The following is a 19,258-nucleotide window of genomic DNA, read 5'->3' on the forward strand; positions in this document are numbered from 1 at the left end:
TCATTTTTCGTTTTTATAATTTACAACATCATGTGTAAAGCAGAGATAAAGTTAGGAGTATCGAATGTTTTGAACAGTTGACAGCTGTCAGTTTTCAAGGGAGAATTTCAGCTGTTTGTAATGACTGACTTCTATATGGTGTTCTAATTTTCGCACATTTTTATTCTATTTACTTTGTTTGAAAAATGCATTTTTTTATTTTTACGTATTTTTCTTTTTTCTTTGTGTTAATCGACATATATCAACCAGTACATTAACGCATTTCATTTAATGTGATTATGAACGACACACCCGATATAAATCGCACAGGTATCTTTTATAGATTTGCAAAATAATATTAAGTATTGAAACAAACATTTTGAACAAGAAATCGGATAAAAATAAAGGTAGACATCGCTAGCTTATCATTTCCGTCAAGCATTTAGAATAGAAAAAGAAAAACAATTTTACACCTCGAAACCAATTTTAACGTATTTCAAACTGGTTTTAGGATTTCAAAGCCTAGGGTTAAAGGGTAACGAATCGTATTTATAATTAATGGGTAAGGGTAAACTTTACCTACGTCTGTTTCATCTAATAGGATTATTTTTAATCTTTTGCAGCAGAAAAATAATAATACTTTGGGTGTTATATTTCGTTTGCAAATATAATGTATTCCTTATTTTTATTTGCAAATAATGTAGCAAGAACATTTTTAGATATTATATTTGAACTTTTTTTTTGGAAAAGATGTTTTTCAATTTATTTTTTAAAATAGTGATGAAACAGTGGACATTTTAAAAATTACAGCCTCGTAACAATACAGTCTAATTTATAATACAATTAATTATTAAAACATCTTTCAAAAAACAATGCAAAATTCAATTTACAATAAACATTTATTTATAAAAGATAGTATTTTGTACAACGAAATAATTAGTAGAAAATTAATTGTTACGGATGGCATCCACAATAATATTAAAATAGATTATGTTAGTAATCTTTGAAATATAGAATAGTATATTATAGACCGCTTTTACTTGTAAGTAAATAACGTAAGTAACTTACGATATACAAGCTGTTGATTTGCATCCGTGCCATATTGAAGGACGTAATTGTGCTAATGATTCTCGACACAAATCAACAAAAAAATTGGTACGTAATTTTTTTTTTTTTTTGGAATTCCGTCAACGTCATCTAGCCGTATTTAAACTTGGGGCGTGTGTTACTGGCCTTAAAACCGTGCTGCTCCCTCACACAAACGCAAACACAAAGCCTACGCAACGATTATTCATAAATTTCATTCATAAAATTGGATTACTTCTGAAATACTACGACATTACAATGACATAAAAAGCAGCGCATATTAACTATTTCCCGTCTACTGTAATTCCAATCGATTATTTACGTCTTTTATGTCCTCCTCCTGAAGTATGGCACAAATACAAATCAACACCTTGTATTTACAACTGTTAAACCTTTTTATAAGTCACTTACAGCAATTAAATAACGTAAGTAACTTACAATAATTTACTATAATAAAATCAAACATCTTTGTATGTCGCTTACTGCAATTTCTAAGAACTTCTTACAGCTTACGGAAGTTACTTACATTATTTTTACGGAAGCGGCTTACTAGTATAAAGTCGGGGATAGGCCGGTAATGGAATGTGTGAAAAGTTTAAAAACTAAGAATACACTTTTTGACTTTAAAAACTGATTTTCTTTATCGCATCATTCGATTCTTTGAAAATTGACCATAATTTAACGGGTATTTTTTACTAATTATTTAATTTAAAATAATTATTAATAACTTCGTTAGACCGTCGCATTTCGTTTAATTACTATTAATAACAATAATTTTATCTTATACAATTATTTTGCTCCCGTTATGGGCGGATTTGTATATAGAGTGTATTTTTTGTGTCTTACCTAAGCTCGACAGTCGTCAAATTCACTGACGACGTGACCATATTAAAAAAAACGTACTTTTCAAACTTGAAAACCGTTCAAGATTGACATTAAAAAATACACCCTGTACACAATAGAAATAACAGTTAAAAATATCAAATTCAACTTTTCAAATATAATTATATCTATCCTAAGACTTTGGGTTGAGGCACATCGAATAAAAATTACTTTCTAACTATATTTTGCCGACATGGACAATATTTTAATAGACATGGTGAATGGAAAAAAAATAATTAGTCCTTTTAGATAACCCGAAAATAATGGACACGTATTTTTTCTTTTCTCTCACAAACAAATAACAACGAAGATACAACACGATTGCATATTGTGTTACGTCTCTTTTGAGTACAAATACATAAATGTGACGTCACAAGCCCCCGCTCTCAATCTTTGTTGCGTTATATCTTGGTATATATTTAATGTTCTATTAAAATAAAAAATACGTGTCCAATATTTTTTGCCAATCTAAAATTCCGACTAATTGTAATCACAATTTTTTTACACTTTCATCACGCCTATTATTTGACGCGAATATATTTTACCGACAGGTTTCAAGTCAGGAATTTTCACGAACTACAAAACTAAACTATTTTATATTTATTTTATTATCTATATATTTTAAGCCGTTTTTTAATTATCTCCCCCCGCGATCCGCGAAAGCGCCGAACTAATCTATACGTAATTTACATAATATATTTATTATTAATATAAAATTCTGACTGAAAATTTTATTTTTATGACTATCATAAGATACTTGATTAATTTATTTTAGACTGTAGCCGATATTACAAGCAAACTGAAATTCAGTCTGAAAGAAAACCGCTGACTGACTAAACTATAGGCAAGTATGTATATATTAGTTGTATTGGCAATATACTTTGGCTTTTGAGAAGCATATATTTTCTAATTCTAGCCAAAAATGGAAGAACGGATGGAATGACAAGTACAATTTAATATTCTTTAAATATTTTGACGTAGTTTTTTTTTTATAAGTATTAATTTCAATTGTAATACTAATTACTTTACAAATACGCAAGAAGCATAGCTATTTGGCAAAATGGAAGTGACTTTTACAATTGAGGTGAAGACACCGGATTTTTGTAAATATTATAAAACTGAATCTGCAGTATGGATTTTGACGAAACTTTCCAGTAATAAAGCTTGTATATCAGAATATAACATCTGTTAATAAGGCCATAGTATTTTTTATATTCAGATGTATAGTTGAAAACTTACAGAGGACCGAAAACCGACAGATGCAAACATTTGATCTTTGACCCGAGGGTATAAAATATCTAGTGCGCTCACCCCATGAATGGCAAGTTTATACTAAGTAAGTTTTTTGTATATTATTTAAGGAAGTCGTTATTATTTTTGGTGTATGTATTACTTATAAAAATATTATGAAAGTTAAAAAGGACCGTAAGTAGTCTTTTTATCAAATCCGCAGTAATTTTGGCAGCGATCTTACTATTCTTATATCCGATGTTTATTTTGTTTATTTGTATTGATTGTCGTTACGAAAATTTGCTTAAGGTGGGTCATACATGCCATTGGTTGACAGTACTATATATTTTTTCGGAAACATAATAACATCAAATATTTTACAACTAATTGTAATTATAATATACATAATTATAATAATATCAGAGTATATATCGCAGCATATAACACAAATATACAATATTTTAATTACAAAGTAAAGACCAGTATAGGTTTTAATTTAGCAAAAGCTACTAACAGCCAGTTTCTTCATCAAAAGTTAAAGCCAAAGTAAAAGTCAAAGTAATGTCTAAAGTAAAAGTAACGGTCAAATTCAATTTTTCTATTAGTTTTGCTGTCACTTTAGCCTTGAAAAAACGTATTTGACCGTTACTTTTACTTTAGACATTACTTTAACTTTAACTTTTGATGAAGAAACTGGCCGTTAGTAAATAAACATTAATATAACTAATATAATTTTAGAAGTAGCTTCAAAATGTTTTTGCAAGTAAATAAACAAATATTTTACATTTAAAAATAGAGGAGAATTTGAGGATTCAATAAAAAATAATAATTTGAAAAAACAACAACCTGTATCTATAAAAAGTTTTATGGTGTAAGATAAAAGAAAGCTTTCATATGTAACGGAAGTTATTTTACTTTGCAAAAACACTTTAAATAAAAAAAAAACGAATACTATAATACAATACACACTGTATAAAATTTTGGATGCGGGAGTGAGTGTAAAATTTTGTTTTTGGAAAACCAACCACCATCTCTTTTAAACAAGTTTTAAACAAAAATATTTAAAAAGTTGTATTTAATTGACCAAAAATAAGCTTTAAGGCTAAAGGCTAAAAGAGAGATCTTAGAATATGTACATACATTTGAAACTTTGCATTTTGGGATTAAGATATATTTTCGTGTGTAAATTTTTTTAGAAAGCCTGACTGATCATTTTTGTGGTACAACCACGAAGGTCCAAATTTAGTGTTTTTGTGGTCAATTTAGTAAGAGTGTACTAACCTTGCATTTTAAAATTGGATAGTACGTAAAGCATTTTACGGAATTTTTGACAGGCAAAACATATTTTTATTAGTGCTGCAATTTTGTTATTTATTTACATGTGTAGAATAACTTTCAAAATAATAATGAAAATTGAGTTTTCAGCAGACAAATTAAGGATACAGGATTAATTTTTTCATCACGAAACGCACATAATTTGGAAGAGACTTAAATTCCAAGATCAATATTACTGCTAGGACTTTTAAATTTTATCTATATCGCTAAAAATCTATAGTAACTTTAAAACATTAAGATAGCTCTCTCCCACATCCAAAACCGAATTACACATTTGAATCGGGCGGCCCCTCTGCCTTGTCTGACAAAATGGACTTTCTAACATTCAAGGTAGACAGCTGACTCACAGGTATTTCCGAATTCGAGTAGCTATTCGACCCTCTTACAGGACCCCACCTACTGAAATGAGTTTCCATATCATCAGAGTCTATTGTATACGTACTATTGCTGCGATCGCTTTTCATTGTAGAGTAAGGTGTCTCTAGAGATGGCAAGTCTATCATGACAGCTTCTAAAGCTCTGTCTTGCTTCAAACTCTGCTGAGAAATACTTCTTTTCATAGGCTGAGTAATTTCTGTCTTTAACAAATGTTCTGACATTGATTGTCTGTTTAGTTTTTTATCTTTAGGACGTTCTGATTCTTCTGTGATCTGTCTATCGTCTCCGTATGCCATTATTGGCTCTCTTCTCCAATCATCGCTGGAATTAAAGACTGAGAAACCCGATATTTTGTCGGAAACCAACTTCAAGTTGGAAGTGGACGCATAACGATGTCCTTTAGTCAATTTTCCTCGTTTAGTAGTATTATTAGCACTGGTAGCTGCAGATTTAGTTGTCCTACTAGGACTTATACTTCTTCGCCTATCCATATTGGGCGTGTTGGCGGCTGATAGGAAGTTTAGACTGGTTCGAGATCTTGATAGAGATCCAATGAAGGATGTCCGCTGTTGGTAAGCACTAAGCACGTGCTGTAGTACATTTTTAGGCCACGGAGCGTTGAGATACAAGCTTCTATCTTTTATGGGTATGCCAAACTTTTTCTCATGGTCATCCAAGTTTTTCTCGAAGCTTTTTATGATATTCTGTTTAGAATAGGATGGTATTAACATTTGAACTTTTTGTTATAAACCTGGGACGACACGGGACGTATACAAACGTGTATGCAAACCTTTTTGGAAGTTCTGAAACGCGTAACTTTTGAACCAAACTTTTTGGAGTATTTTTTTTTTAATGGTACACGTTTTAGAACTGTTTACAACCTTTTTTGACGAAAACCTTCACCTATAACCCACCACCACACATTAGTTGTGACAAGCTATGAACATACATGCTTACTTATATGATAAAGAGAATAAATTGCTAATTTTAAAAAATATTTTCAAAAAAACTGTTATTTGCTGTGTTTGTTATTATTGTGTTACGTGCTTTGTGCGTGTGTGTGTAATTTATGAAAATGCGTGCGTATTTGATAAGTGTGATATTAGGCACTTGAGTGTTTAAGTATAAAGCCATTTTTACTATACTTATTAATATCATAATTTTAAAGTAACTTGACTGTCAAAACTACTGATCCGATTAAGATAAAATTTTAAAGAAGGATAGTCTAGAGTTTCAGAATATGTTTCTCTAGATGCGGGAAGTATTTCCCTTTGAACACGGGTCGAACCGCGTGTTTCTTAAATTAATACAAATTACCGTCCGCCACTTTATTTTCATCTACATTTCATTTGCCAAATTGTTAATAAAAAAAAACTATTCTCTTTACCATATAAGCATAAAACACATGCGTACAATCCACCCAAACCATAATGCAAGCTATATACATCACATGCTTTATATATATAGAAAAACTTGTGCCACCGACTGTACTCTATGCTTCACCTGCCTAACCTTTTCCCAATTATTTGGCTTCTGATTACCCGTAACGACTGCCAAAGATGTTCAAATGACAGCTGGGACCCACCAATCAAACGCGTAAAGCGAAGTAGCTATTATTTTGATACAGCTCAACAGAACATAAAAAACGGGTGATCCATTTATTTATATTTAATATGAGTTTCGATTCCGATTCTCATTTAGCGAGCATTTAGTTCGAGTACAGTCAGAGGCACAAAAAAATATCATGCATACGTCACGCTAAAACTTGAAAGGGGAAAAACAAATAATTTTGGACATAGTTCCTAAAAAAACACAGAAATTGATAGATTTGTCAGAACCTAGTAAAAAAATGGGGATAAAAGATTTTTGACAACTGCGTAACACAAGATACGTCGAACAAATCTGATAGGCAAAAAGTATTTACATTAAAAATTAAAACATTTACTACTGAAAAGTTATGAAAGATTTTCTTTAACTATATTTTTTTATAATAATATGTATTACACAGTTGGCTTCAATTTAGACAAACAGGCAACACTTCAACGTCAAAAATAATAATAATTGCAATAACTTTAAAAAAAATATGATATTTTTGCTGTTCACATTGAAGAGTTGCTATTTAATCAGACTGTACAGTAGTCATCATCTCCCGAGCCTTTTCCCAACTATGTTGGGGTCGGCTTCCAGTCTAACCGCATGCAGCTGAGTACTACTGTGCCACAAGGAGCGACTGCCTATCTGAACCTCTCAACCCAGTTACCCGGGCAACCCGATACTCCTCGTTAAGACTGGATATCAGATTCTGACTACCCGTAACGACAGCCAAAGATGTTCAAAGATATACCGCGGCTCTGGTACATAAAAGGCCTACGACAGAACACGACGGTTTTTAGTCAGTAAGAGTCTGACACTCCCTCACCGCTGCTAACCCGCAGCGGGAGGGGTCATTTGATGATTTTTGACGTCGTTAAAAAAAAAAGGATGCGAGGATCTTTTATTTCACTTTCACTGGAGGCCGAACCCAACATAGTTTGGCAAAGGCTGAGCAAATGACAGCTGACCACCACCCACAGTCGCCACCTTCTCCCCCAAGGTACTGCAGACTACTCACCAGCTTCCTATCCCCGAGGGTAGCTCTCCACTCCTTGAGCTCCTGGGAGTATCGCTCCTCGACTGCCTTCATCTTGTTGCTCTCGTGGTTCATGAGGGCTTTGCGTTTCTCGTTCTGGTATTGTTCCAATTCTCGGAGTAACGCCTGGTGGGGAAATTGGGGTTAGAGTTTGGCTAGGCGGTTGGTTATAGAGTGGGTTGTAAATAGAACTTAATGACTATGATGGGAAGACTTTGTTTTATGTTTAGTGAAGTCACACTTTGTTCGATAGTAATATTATAAAACTGCTAGACGTTATTTCTTTGCTTCAATATGTTTATCTCAGGAACTACTGATCCGATTTGAAATTATTTATCGAAGCCCCCAGGACGCGGAAAGAAGCTATAAAATTCCTATAAATGTGAAAATAACTCTCAATTTTAATGAAAATTGTTATACAGAATGTTTATAGAAAAAAAGCTGGTATTGGCGCTGGTCGATTCCGGTAACAGTTACATAGATTGACAAAAAATTGTGAAGCAAATGTTAGTAATGTTACTGTCACCTTGCCCTTACTTGGCTGTAAACCTTGAATGGATCAATGCCATATTTTATCCCGGTACGGGCACTAATTCTCTCATCATATGGGTATGTACCACAGCTATAGTAAGCCATATAACATATAGTAATAACTGTAATAACTAATGTATTACCTCTCCAGCGGCCTTGAGCTCCTCCCTGGCTTTGGCATGCTTCGTCGCGAGGCGCTGCTGCTCTGCGCGGTAACGACGCTTCTCGTTCTCTTGGAACTGGGGAAACAGTCACGTTTTCTTATTTATCAAGTGTTTGGTTTATTTTCTTTAAATAGAACAAAAATAAAAATAGAACAAACAAATTAACTCTTAATCTCTTGCTCATAAAGCGCTTGCTTATTGATTGACAGACATAATGATCGATTACGTAATCAGTAGTTGCAACGACAAATTGTTTCACTATGTATCGTCGTCTCGATCTTATTTTACGATATCCAAAGTCGATTAAATGACTGACTGACTGACCGACCTCTCGAGTCTCTCAGACCAACTTACCTACCCTCTGACGGACTGCCTCACTGTCCGATCTACTGACTGCCTCACTTGCCAACCCACTGACCTACTGAAAGACCTTACCTTCTTCAACCTCTCTCGCTCGTCCTCATGGCTCGGTGCATTAATCGGTAGAGACATCGTAACATCATCTCTCTGGCTTTCTGTTCGGCGCGGATGCGTTTGGGCAGAGATCGCTTCTCTATCTGACCTAGCAATCGACTGACTTGTAGACTAACAGATTAACTGACTGATTGACCAGCAGAATGTCTGCTCAGCTGAATGACTGTCTAAGTGACTGACTGCGTAACTGACGGACCCACTGCCTACCTAACTGACCTACCCACTGACTAAATGCCTAACTGACCCTCCCACTGACATACCAAATGACTGTCCGACTGAGTGTCAATGTGACCTTACCTTCTTCAACCTCTCCCGTTCATTCTCATGACTCGGCGCGTTAACGGCGCTGATGCGTAGACTCTCGGAACATCGTCTCTCTGACCTTGCAATCGATTGACTGACTAGTCGACTAACAGATAAACTGACCGACAGACTGTCTGCTCAACTGATATATCAATTGAAAAACTGTCAAAGAGCCTGACCCACTGACTGCGTTATTGACGAACCCACTGACTGCCTAACTGACCTACCCAATGACCGGCTGCGAAACTGACCAACCGACTAACATATTGCCATACTGAATGAACCACTGACATACCAAATGACTCACCCACTGAGTGTCAAAGTAACCTTACCTTCTTCAACCTCTCCCGCTCATCTTCATGACTCGGCGCATTAACAGCGCTGATGCGTAGAGACTCTCGGAACATCATCTCTCTGGCCTTCTGTTCGGCGCGGATGCGTTTTGGCAGAGATCGCTTTTCTAGAGCCTGGACTTTCGCTAGCTCTTCCTCTTTGCGGGTGTTTTTCCTGTAAAGAGATAGGAATATTAGTTTTTGTTACTATGTTATAATTAGTTTTCGTCAACGGTTTTAACGCGTTATATATAGGTAGATCCTGCATATACGGATGATCTTATAGAATCCTATAGTTTTACCTTGTCTCGTGAGCTATTTTACACTGAAATTTCAAATGGAGCAAAGTGGAAGAAGAAAAAATATTTCAAATCGAACCATTTATGCCCGAGATTAAAGCGTTCAAGCAAACAAACATACTCTTTAGCTCTATAATATTTTAATTGTACTTGTTTTGTATTTTTTATTTTATTTTATTTATTTGGGACAAAAATCAGTTACATGCTTAGCTTAATACAAACAGATCCTTATGTTTACATATTATTCTACACAAATACACATAATTGCATGCAAAATAGTGTTATTATACATGTAACCCACACTATTGTCCACGAATTAATAAGGAAATTCAGTAGAAAAAAAAACAAACATACAGTGTGCATCACAAAAAAATAATTGAAGACTGTTATGAAAATTAGATTAAGAAAAAGTAAAAAAAAACTAAAATATCTTATGAAGTTAATAACTCTACTGCTTTTGCCTTAAAACTATTTTTGGAAAGAGTAAAAATGTCAAGCTCCATGTCTAAATCTGGTTCTTCAAAAACAGACAGACATGTGTTGCTGGGTAGTTTGTTGCGCTACTTCTTCTTCCCAGCAATAACACATAGGAAGTGGTGAAGGGTGGGAGTTAAGTGCTGTTTAACAGCCAAGTTTGAATAAATGACTTTTGATTTTGTGAAATATGCACCAAAGACCTTTTGGTGCCTCCTGCTGTGGGTGCAGCGAGAGGGAGTGTCAGACTCTTACTGACTACAACCCACCATGTTCCTTCTGAAGCCCTTTATGTATCAGCGCGCGGTAACTCGCGCGAACAACCCCATCACCAGAGACCCATTTTCACCGACAACATAAACGTCCGTTTTTCTTACCAAAACACTAGTCTTACCAAAGGGTACTGGGTTGCCCGAGTAACTGGGTTGAGGAGGTCAGATAGTGCAGTCGTTCCTTGTGGCACAGTGGTACTCAGCTGCATCCGGTTAGACTGGAAGCCAACCCCCACATAGTTGGGAAAAGGCTCGGGAGATGGATATGATGAAAACCTACTATGTTCCTTCTGGAGCCCTTTATGTACCAGGGTCGCGGTAACATCCCTGGTGCCTGTATAAGACGTACCGTTTGATCTGCTCCAGCTCCTTGTCATGCCTGACCAGCATCTGATGGCGCCGCAGCAGGAACTCGTCCTTCAGCTGCCGCTTGGCGAGCTGGTGACGCTCGTGAATCTGCTTCTCTTCTAGTTCCCAGAGGGCTGCTTCGCGGGTTCGCATTATCTGAGGAAGAAAAGGGAGTTTAGTTAGATCAATTTGATGATGTTATCCTAGGCGATTGTCGGCCACTCCACGGAGATCAGCCAGCTGTGCAGGCCATATAATACTGAACTCGATATTATCATGAATCTCAATCTTAAAAATTTACCCAACTTAGCTTTGCATGCCGATCAAAAAGTGATGAAAATAAATTGTGCAAAAAATAAAACGAAAATGTTAAAAGAATATTGTCTATTCGATAATAAATTAGACATAATGTAATTTTACTTCTTCTTTTTTATGATGACTGAAATGCAAGCGTCATCAGAGATTGACACAAGTGAACTGATAAAATGGCCAAGTGAGTTCACAAGCGAGTAACTGAATGCACATGAATGGATGGGTGACAGAGTAGGTGAATGACTGAGTATGTGACTGAGTGTATGACTGAGGGCGAGTGTCTAAATGAGTGTTGACTGACTATTATTTGGAATTGTCATTAATGATTTTAAGCACAAACCTGATGCCTCTGTTGCAGGTACTGGGTATCAGCTAACGCCTGCCTATCTCTATGCGCGTCGTGTATGCGTCGCAGCACGGCGTCGCCGGCGTCGGCGAGCGCGGCCACGAATGCTCGCTCGCGCTCGCCGTGTTCGGCGTCCAGGCGAGCTCGTCGCACTCGGTACGCGTCCTTGCGACGCTCTTTCGCTACTAGTTCCACTTCCTGTAAAACAAAAAAAAAGTAAAATGAGTAACGAGTAGTGTGTATCCTGACTGTGTAGACAAACTATAAAATAAAACGACCAAAACAGGGTTTTTTGGGCCGAAATTCACGGACAACATAAATGTCTTCTTACTTAAAATCACTGTTTACTATGAATTTTCACATAAACGAAGTCTTGACATAGAAAAAGTAACTGCTAAACTTATGTTTTCAGTTTATTCATTACAAACAAACAAACCTCTTTATAATATTATAATAGTAAAGAAGTAGTCAGAAGCCAGTAAATCTGACCCAGTCTTACCAAGGGATATTGGGTTGCCCGGGTAACTGGGTTGAAGATAGATAGTCGCTCCTTCTAGATACACAGCTACATCCGGTAAGACTGGAAGCCGACCCCAACATAGTTGGGAAAAGGTTCGCGAGATGATAATTATATGTAATACCTGTTTGAGCAACCTAAGCTCCTGTTTGAGCGTGTCTCTGAAGTGGCGCAGGTCCCGCTCGTGGTCGGCGCGGAGGCGCTTGGCGGCGTGTCGGAGTTCGGCCTCCAGTTGTTGTTCGGCCCTCTCGGCGGAGGCCCGCTGGGCCCGCGCTAGGGCTTCGAGGTCGGCCTCGTGGGCTCGGCCTAGGGACACTAGTTCGGCTTCGAACCTGGGGAGTGAAGTGGGTGGTTAAAGGTTATGTTATGGTAGGGCTGCCATCCGTCCGGGCTTCCCCGGATCTGTCCTCGTTTGGAGGGCGTCCGGGGACCGTCCGGGCGGGGTTTCAAGAAGTGTCCGGGGAAAACCCGGACACTTTTCATGTAAGGAAGCACCTCATTGAATTTAAGTATATGTTAATAGTAAATGGATTACAAATTAGGTATTATTTTGTTTAAAAAAAATCGTACTCGTTCGGAGAAAAAATGTGATTTACGCCAAATGTCCGGGTTTTTTAAATATTTGTCCGGGTTTGGCGAAATTCGAGATAGCAGCCCTATGTTATGGTCATCATTTTCGAAGATACTGGAGGTGATTACATATACATGTGTAGGACAAGATCATCTGACTGGATTGTCACTGGTGGGTTTACCATGCGCCTCGGTTTTATTGTTTGTCATGTTTTTAGCACACGAACATTATACACAATTTACCCAGCGAACTAAAAATAAAGATATATCACAACAAAAGGAACTTCTACTACTACTACATTCGTCGGTAGAAGGACAGAAACAAATAATTTCACATGTGAAATATTTTATACAATTTGACATTTGACATATATGTACCTACTGTAATAACATTTGCGCAAATTATCGAATACAATTTTTTTGCGCAAATTGAGTGAAGATATTCTACTATAATATCTTTGTCGCCGATTAGGAATATTTTTTAAAGGCAAACAAACAGCAGCTTTCTGTAAATCCCACTCCCTAATTTGCCAAACAATAGAATCCACTGTCATCACACCTATATACACAGACCTCTTACACTATACTTATTGACTGTCCTACTGACCTCTTATCCTGCTGCTCTCTGAGCTGGCTCTCCTTAGCGTTGAGGTCCTGGAACTGCTTCTGCTCCTGTTTCTGCAGCATCTTGATCTCGCGCAGCTCTTGTTTGCGGAGCGCGTGGTCGTCCCACGTGCGGCCGCTTTCTTCGTCGCCCCATATCACCTGCGAAGGACAGAAATTTAGATTAGTCATACACATGTATAGGTTTTAAACTTTTACCTACAATTTTTAATGGCGAAAAGTTATTATACTTAATGCAAACTCAAATATAAATCGAACCTAAACATTTTACAGACTAATTGTAGGCACGCTGATATTATAAAATCGAAAATTGTATGCATACATTTTGTACACTCAAGCTTCTATATCAATTTCGAACCGCACGAATATTTTTTTTGTTTGTAAAGGCTTCGAAATTTCTGAACCTGTTGGAAAGCTACACTGTTCCCGAGACTTTTTATCCAGGCTCTTCCTAGAGTCGCGAATAAAACCTGTAGAATCATCCAGTAATATAGTCTTACCTTGGAAGTAGTGGTGGTGACTATAACGCCATCGATCTCAAACTTCCTGGTGCGCTTGCGGGTCTTCTTCTTCAAGTTGGCCATGTGGATATCCTCCTTAGATCTGACACACAGACAGAGGTACATTATTTAATGTAAATCTCATAAAGAATAAACTTGACACTAGTGTTATGAACGCTAAAGTTTGTAAATGTGAATGCATGTTTGTTATTTCTACGCGTAAAGTAGTTCTCTCAATAAGCGGGTAAAACATTAAATGAACATTATTTTGGAAACATTGAAGGTACTTTAAATGAGCTGTAAACGCATAAATGCATCATATTTTCTCCAGCTCAGGTAACTGGGTTAAGGCGATCAGATAGGCAGTCGCTCCCTGTAGCACTCTGGTACTCAGCTGCATCCTGTTACACTGGAAGCCGACCCCAACACAGTTGGGAAAAGGCTCGGCAAATGACTATTGAAATAGAGTTGTTTATCGACCAATTTTAGCTTCACATACACTCGAGTAGACCTACCGCTGAAGTAAAATAGCTTTTGGCGTTTTGAAGTTTATGTAATGATAATAATGGTATATTTACCTCTGTATCCTATTAACAGGCTGTCCGTCTTGCTGCTTTCTTCTCAGTACTACAGGCTCTCCATTATCCAAATTCTGACTATCCGTGTTTACTCTGAAACAAATATTAATATTAAAGTTTATGGTACAGTTCATACCAAATTAGTTGGTTATTCTGAAGTTAGATAGAGTAGATTTTGTCGCAAAGCTTTGCTTGTTAGAAGTTGGCTACTATTGACTTAATAGAGAAAAAAATATGAAAGATACGCTAACGGCTTAATTTCAGGTATACAAAATTGTTTGTTACCTTGATTAAATGACGCATTTTTACTTTTTGACGATGAAAAAGAGCTGGTTTTCAGCCTATTTTCTTTTTATACCGTGCTATAAATTTACAAAACCGGTCAAGTGCGATTGAGACTCGCACACGAAGGGTTCCGTACCATCCAAACTAATATTCTATATATATTTATCGATATCGAGCAAAAATGAGCAAAGAAATCATGTTTGTTGTATGGGAGTCCCCCAATATATTTATTGTATTCTAGTTTTCAGTATTTGTTATTAGAGCGGCAACAGAAATACATCATCTGTGAAAATTTCATCTCTTTAACTATCACGGTTCATGAGATACAGCCTGGTGACAGACGGACGGACGGACGAACAGAGGAGCGAAAACAATAGGGTCCCGTTTTACCCTTTGGGTACGGAACCCTAAAAATATGATATTACATACCTGGTGCCGCCATTGAGCTGCGAGTCGTGAGTGTCGGGCGCCAGCGAGTCGGCGTCGGCGGCCGCCCGCGACGACAGCGACGCCACCGACCCGCTGTCCGACTGCGACCTGCTGGGAATGCTGGACAAATTAATATATATACTAATATTATAAAGCTGAAGAGTTTGTTTGTTTGTTTGTTTGAACGCGATAATCTCAGGAACTACTGGTCCGATTTGAACAATTCTTTCAGTGTTAGATAGCCCATTTATCGAGGAAGGCTACTTTTTATCCAGGTTCGTGCAGAGGTTCCCACGGGATGCGGGTGAAACCGCTGGCAGAAGCTAGTTAAGGATACAAAATATCCGATACATCGGTCCAACCTTCCGAGCGACATCCTTGGCAGTCGTTACGGGTAGTCAGAAGCCAGTAAGTCTGACACCAGTTTAACCAAGAAGTATCAGGTAGCGGAGTAACAGGGTTGAGGAGATCAGAGAGGCAGTCGCTCCATGTAAAACACTGGTACTCACGGGATCCAGGACTGGTACTCATTACAACGCTAGGACGCAGGGGAAACCGCCGGAAACCAGCTGGTGTCCAAGCCGTTGCGGTAATGTTAAGTTATGATAACTGTGTTAATTCTAATTAAAGCTGTCTAGTAGTAGTCAAGAGCCAAAAAGTCTCGACAACCTGCCTCAACAAGTTGTATGTTTTATTAAAATTTTCGTCACATATTTTTTCTACAAAGACAAGAGTTCAGATGGCAATTGATCCATATCCCTACTCAGCAGCATACAGTTAGACTTGAATGAACGAATGCAACCACAGGACTGTTTTGAAACATTCTTTCAGAGTTAGATAGCCCATTTATCAAGTGAAACTACAGACAATTTTCATCCTAGTTCATACAGTAGTTCACATACCGTCAGTTGCACAAAGCTCCATTAAAGTTAAAGCTTCTTTAAATCTATTGCTGACTCTTTCTGTTTCAAAAAGATAAAAAGTGTCAGCAATAGATTTAATGAAGCTTTGTGCAACTGACGGATAGAAAGCGAGTGAAACCGCCAACAGAAGTTAGTCAACTATAATATAATAGTTACCTCTCAAAACTATCAGGACTGAGCCTAGTGCTGACGGAACCGAGGGCGATGTGTGTCGCAGCCGAGTCTCGAACCCGCACCTCTTCGTTACCGACTGTCACCACTGATACGTGCGATGTGTCCTGTGGAAAAATGGCAATAATTTATAAAACACTTCTTTTTCTTTAAGTCGGTTCAGAATTGGTAAGGTTATACGGCAATTTTAGAAAAAATGGTTCCATTTGTAAAAATAATATCTCAGAGTTAGGTAGCTCATTTGCCTATTACTTTTTTTTTGATGGTGCGAAGGTAGTTAGTAGCGAAACAGTGTTGAAATAAGGCTCATTCAATACGCCTAAGGTTGATTAAATCATTGACTAATATCGCTGTATTGTTATTCTTTTATCTTTATTCTTTTATCTTTACTTTCCGTTTATTACCTATTATTTATTTATTTTTTTTTTATTTTTTTATTCTTTCTTTTTGTTTATATCTTTGGTTAATTATATATAATCTATATGTATGTACACCCCAAACTGCCCGTTTTTCACTGTATTCTACAGATAAACTCCATCCAAAGGTTGTCTGGAAGAAATTGCTATTTAGCAATAAGACCGCCGATTGTACTGTGGTTTTGTATGTTGTGATGTCCTTTGTTGTGTCTTGGTGTACAATAAAGAATAATCTATCTATCTATCTATTAAACAAGAGAAAACAATGAATACACCGTCATATAGGAAATTCTCTCTAAAAAATGAGTCTTTTGCTATAAGATTCATATACGTAAACATATTTAATTGTTTATAACAGTATAACAGTAAAAACAGCTTCCACCTTACTGAAAACTGACAAAAAGCCATTTTTCGTACTAGATTTGAATTATCATCTTCAAAAAAAATCGTCAAAGCTAAGTAATTGAATATGTACTCTTTAAGCCGAAAATAGATCTCAGTGGCGTGCACTTGGAGAGGCCTATGTCCAGCAGTGGACTGCGATAGGCTGATGATGATGATGATGTACTTTTTTAAGACCAAATTTTATAGTAATCTGGCTAAACTGTTAGGACCAATCTATCAGATAAAAACTTTCTACTATAGTAAATTTTAATAAGAAACTCATTTTTACAATAGTTTGGCAAAAGTTTTACAATAATTATATCAGACATCAAAACACCCAAACGGGTAGGGTACTACAGTGTTAGTTAGAAACTTTTTCAATTTTAATTGTAAGTTTATATATGGTGATGGCCGGACAATCATTTTAAATTCGTCCCATGAAAAAGAATAGATTAGGACTTTTATCCTGAAGTTGTCACTTCACCTCCCGACCTCGTAAAATAAACGTCGTGATCTTGAATCAAGTTTTTCATTTGAGCAAGCGAGTGATCTCCCGGTCCTACAGTACCATCATTAAATTTTATAACAATCCGGCTAGACTTTTACAACAAATCGATCACATAAAACAACAAAACTTCCTAACCTATCACAAAGTAATTAACTCGTATATTTACCAAATTAAGTCCATTAGTAACACTGTCATCGAAGACTCCGGAATCAGTGGCGGCGGCCGTTGGACTTAGAATCAACACCTCGCTGCTATCTAAACGACGGCCTCTCGCTTTTTCTGTAACAATACAAACATACAAGATATACTCATCGGCACGGATATTGAGCCCTGACCTTCACCTGCGCAGAAGCGATTTATTGCTTTATTGCCTTATGTGAACGGTGCGCAAAGCGATCCCCACTCTTCCGCCGAGAGCTCAATATCCGTGCCGGTAACTATACTTCATTTGTAAAAAACATAGGTGTACAAGTTATGCAGGTTGTTAGACAATAAAATAAACGTTACCATTCATGTTTGGCCTCTTAGGCGTACAAATATAAAAAAAAATTAAATAAGGAACATTCTTAAAATTTTACTATTAATTAGGTTAAGAATATAATAAATAAACTACTAGCGAAACAGTCTTAAGTTTCAAGCAATTACTATCATTTAAAAATTCTGAGATATTGTAGTATGCTTTCTTTTCTAGGAATTTCTGCAGTCGTTTTTTAAATATTTGAGAACTAGCTCGTGCCAGCGGTTTCACCCGCATCCCGTGGGAACCTCGGCACGAACCCGGATAAAAAGTAGCCTATAGCCTTTCTTGATAAATGGGCTATTACTGAAAGAATTTTTCAAATCGGACCAGTAGTTCCTGAGATTAGCGCGTTCAAACAAACAAACAGACTCTTCAGCTTTATAATATTAGTATAGATATGAACATGATTTACATATAAATATGTTAATAAATTATTACTTAAATGCATGAGCTATGAGCTACCTAATGAACGCATCCGACCGTATATTGGGCTGACAAAGTGTTGTCTCACTATAAGACATGTCATCGACACGAAAAAAGAAGAACTTAAATACATACATACAGTAATCTATACTAATACTAGCTTTCGCCCGCGGTTTCACCCGCGTCCCGTAGCCGGATGGTGACAAAAACCATCCTAAAACCGTCTCCCGAGTCTAAGTTACCTCCCCTCTAATTTTCAGCCAAATCGGTCAAGCCGTTTTCATGTTATATTGTGACAACGGAAAGCAGGTTTCATTTTTATATACATAGATAGGTTCCATATCTATAGATTATAGAGAGGGAAACTTTGTTTGTCTGTAATGGATTAAACTCAAAATTACAGGGCCGATTTGAAAAATCTTGTCACCATTAGAAAGCAACAATATCTTCGAGTAACATAAGCTATATTTTATCCCGTTACCTGCAGTAGTTCCCACGGGACACGGATGAAGCCGCGGGAAAACGGCTAGTAATAAACACACCATTAATACTAGCATTTTTTTATCGAACCTCTGCACGAACCCGGGTAAAAAGTAGACTATAGTCTTCCTCGATAAACAGGATGTGTAACACTGGAATAATTTTACAAATCGGACCAGTAGTTCCCGAGATTAGCGCTTTCAAGTAAATAAACAAACAAAATCTTCAGCTTTACTGGTACCTCTATGCAAATAAATAAGCCGACCCCAACATAGTTGGCAAAAGGCTCCGCAGGTCATGATATTAGTATACACCAAACCCTTTTTTCTATAAATATTATACTCCATTTGATTAAACACTTAACTAAAAAAAAACAAATATTAATATCACTTTTAACACGCTTATATTAGCTTCACTTGTAACTATGTATGTAAGAAAATTCTGGAATCTTAATTTGACCCACTTCCCGGTTTTCGATTAGGATGTTTTTTTTTTTTAAACACTTTAAAATAAATACAATGCGGTTAAAATTCACTATAAAAACAATAACAACAAT

At 36.7% G+C, this 19,258-nt stretch overlaps 1 protein-coding gene across 4 annotated transcripts in view; it reads right to left on the reverse strand.

The window, feature by feature from the left end:
- LOC124644257 (serine/threonine-protein kinase 10) overlaps positions 1 to 19,258 on the reverse strand; it is a 75,041-nt gene that overhangs the window by 9,720 nt on the left and 46,063 nt on the right. For 2 of the 4 annotated variants that reach the window (XR_006986041.1, XM_047183514.1), the window contains exons 15-26: positions 17,446 to 17,558; positions 15,957 to 16,078; positions 14,878 to 14,997; positions 14,164 to 14,256; positions 13,586 to 13,688; positions 13,069 to 13,226; positions 12,016 to 12,223; positions 11,369 to 11,572; positions 10,718 to 10,872; positions 9,324 to 9,498; positions 8,194 to 8,289; positions 7,502 to 7,645 (exon numbers count right to left, since the gene is read on the reverse strand). Coding sequence is in view for 3 of the 4 variants with exons in the window: in XM_047183514.1 (XP_047039470.1) it covers positions 7,502 to 7,645; positions 8,194 to 8,289; positions 9,324 to 9,498; positions 10,718 to 10,872; positions 11,369 to 11,572; positions 12,016 to 12,223; positions 13,069 to 13,226; positions 13,586 to 13,688; positions 14,164 to 14,256; positions 14,878 to 14,997; positions 15,957 to 16,078; positions 17,446 to 17,558 (1,691 nt within the window). In the remaining variant the exon portion in view is untranslated. Of the gene's footprint in view, positions 1 to 1,797; positions 5,595 to 7,501; positions 7,646 to 8,193; positions 8,290 to 9,323; positions 9,499 to 10,717; positions 10,873 to 11,368; positions 11,573 to 12,015; positions 12,224 to 13,068; positions 13,227 to 13,585; positions 13,689 to 14,163; positions 14,257 to 14,877; positions 14,998 to 15,956; positions 16,079 to 17,445; positions 17,559 to 19,258 lie in introns of those variants that run through there. The other 2 variants (XM_047183512.1, XM_047183511.1) reach the window with 2 other exon arrangements.

The sequence above is a fragment of the Helicoverpa zea genome, chromosome 29 (genome assembly GCF_022581195.2).
Source record: "Helicoverpa zea isolate HzStark_Cry1AcR chromosome 29, ilHelZeax1.1, whole genome shotgun sequence".
Classification (NCBI taxonomy): Eukaryota; Metazoa; Arthropoda; class Insecta; order Lepidoptera; family Noctuidae; genus Helicoverpa; species Helicoverpa zea.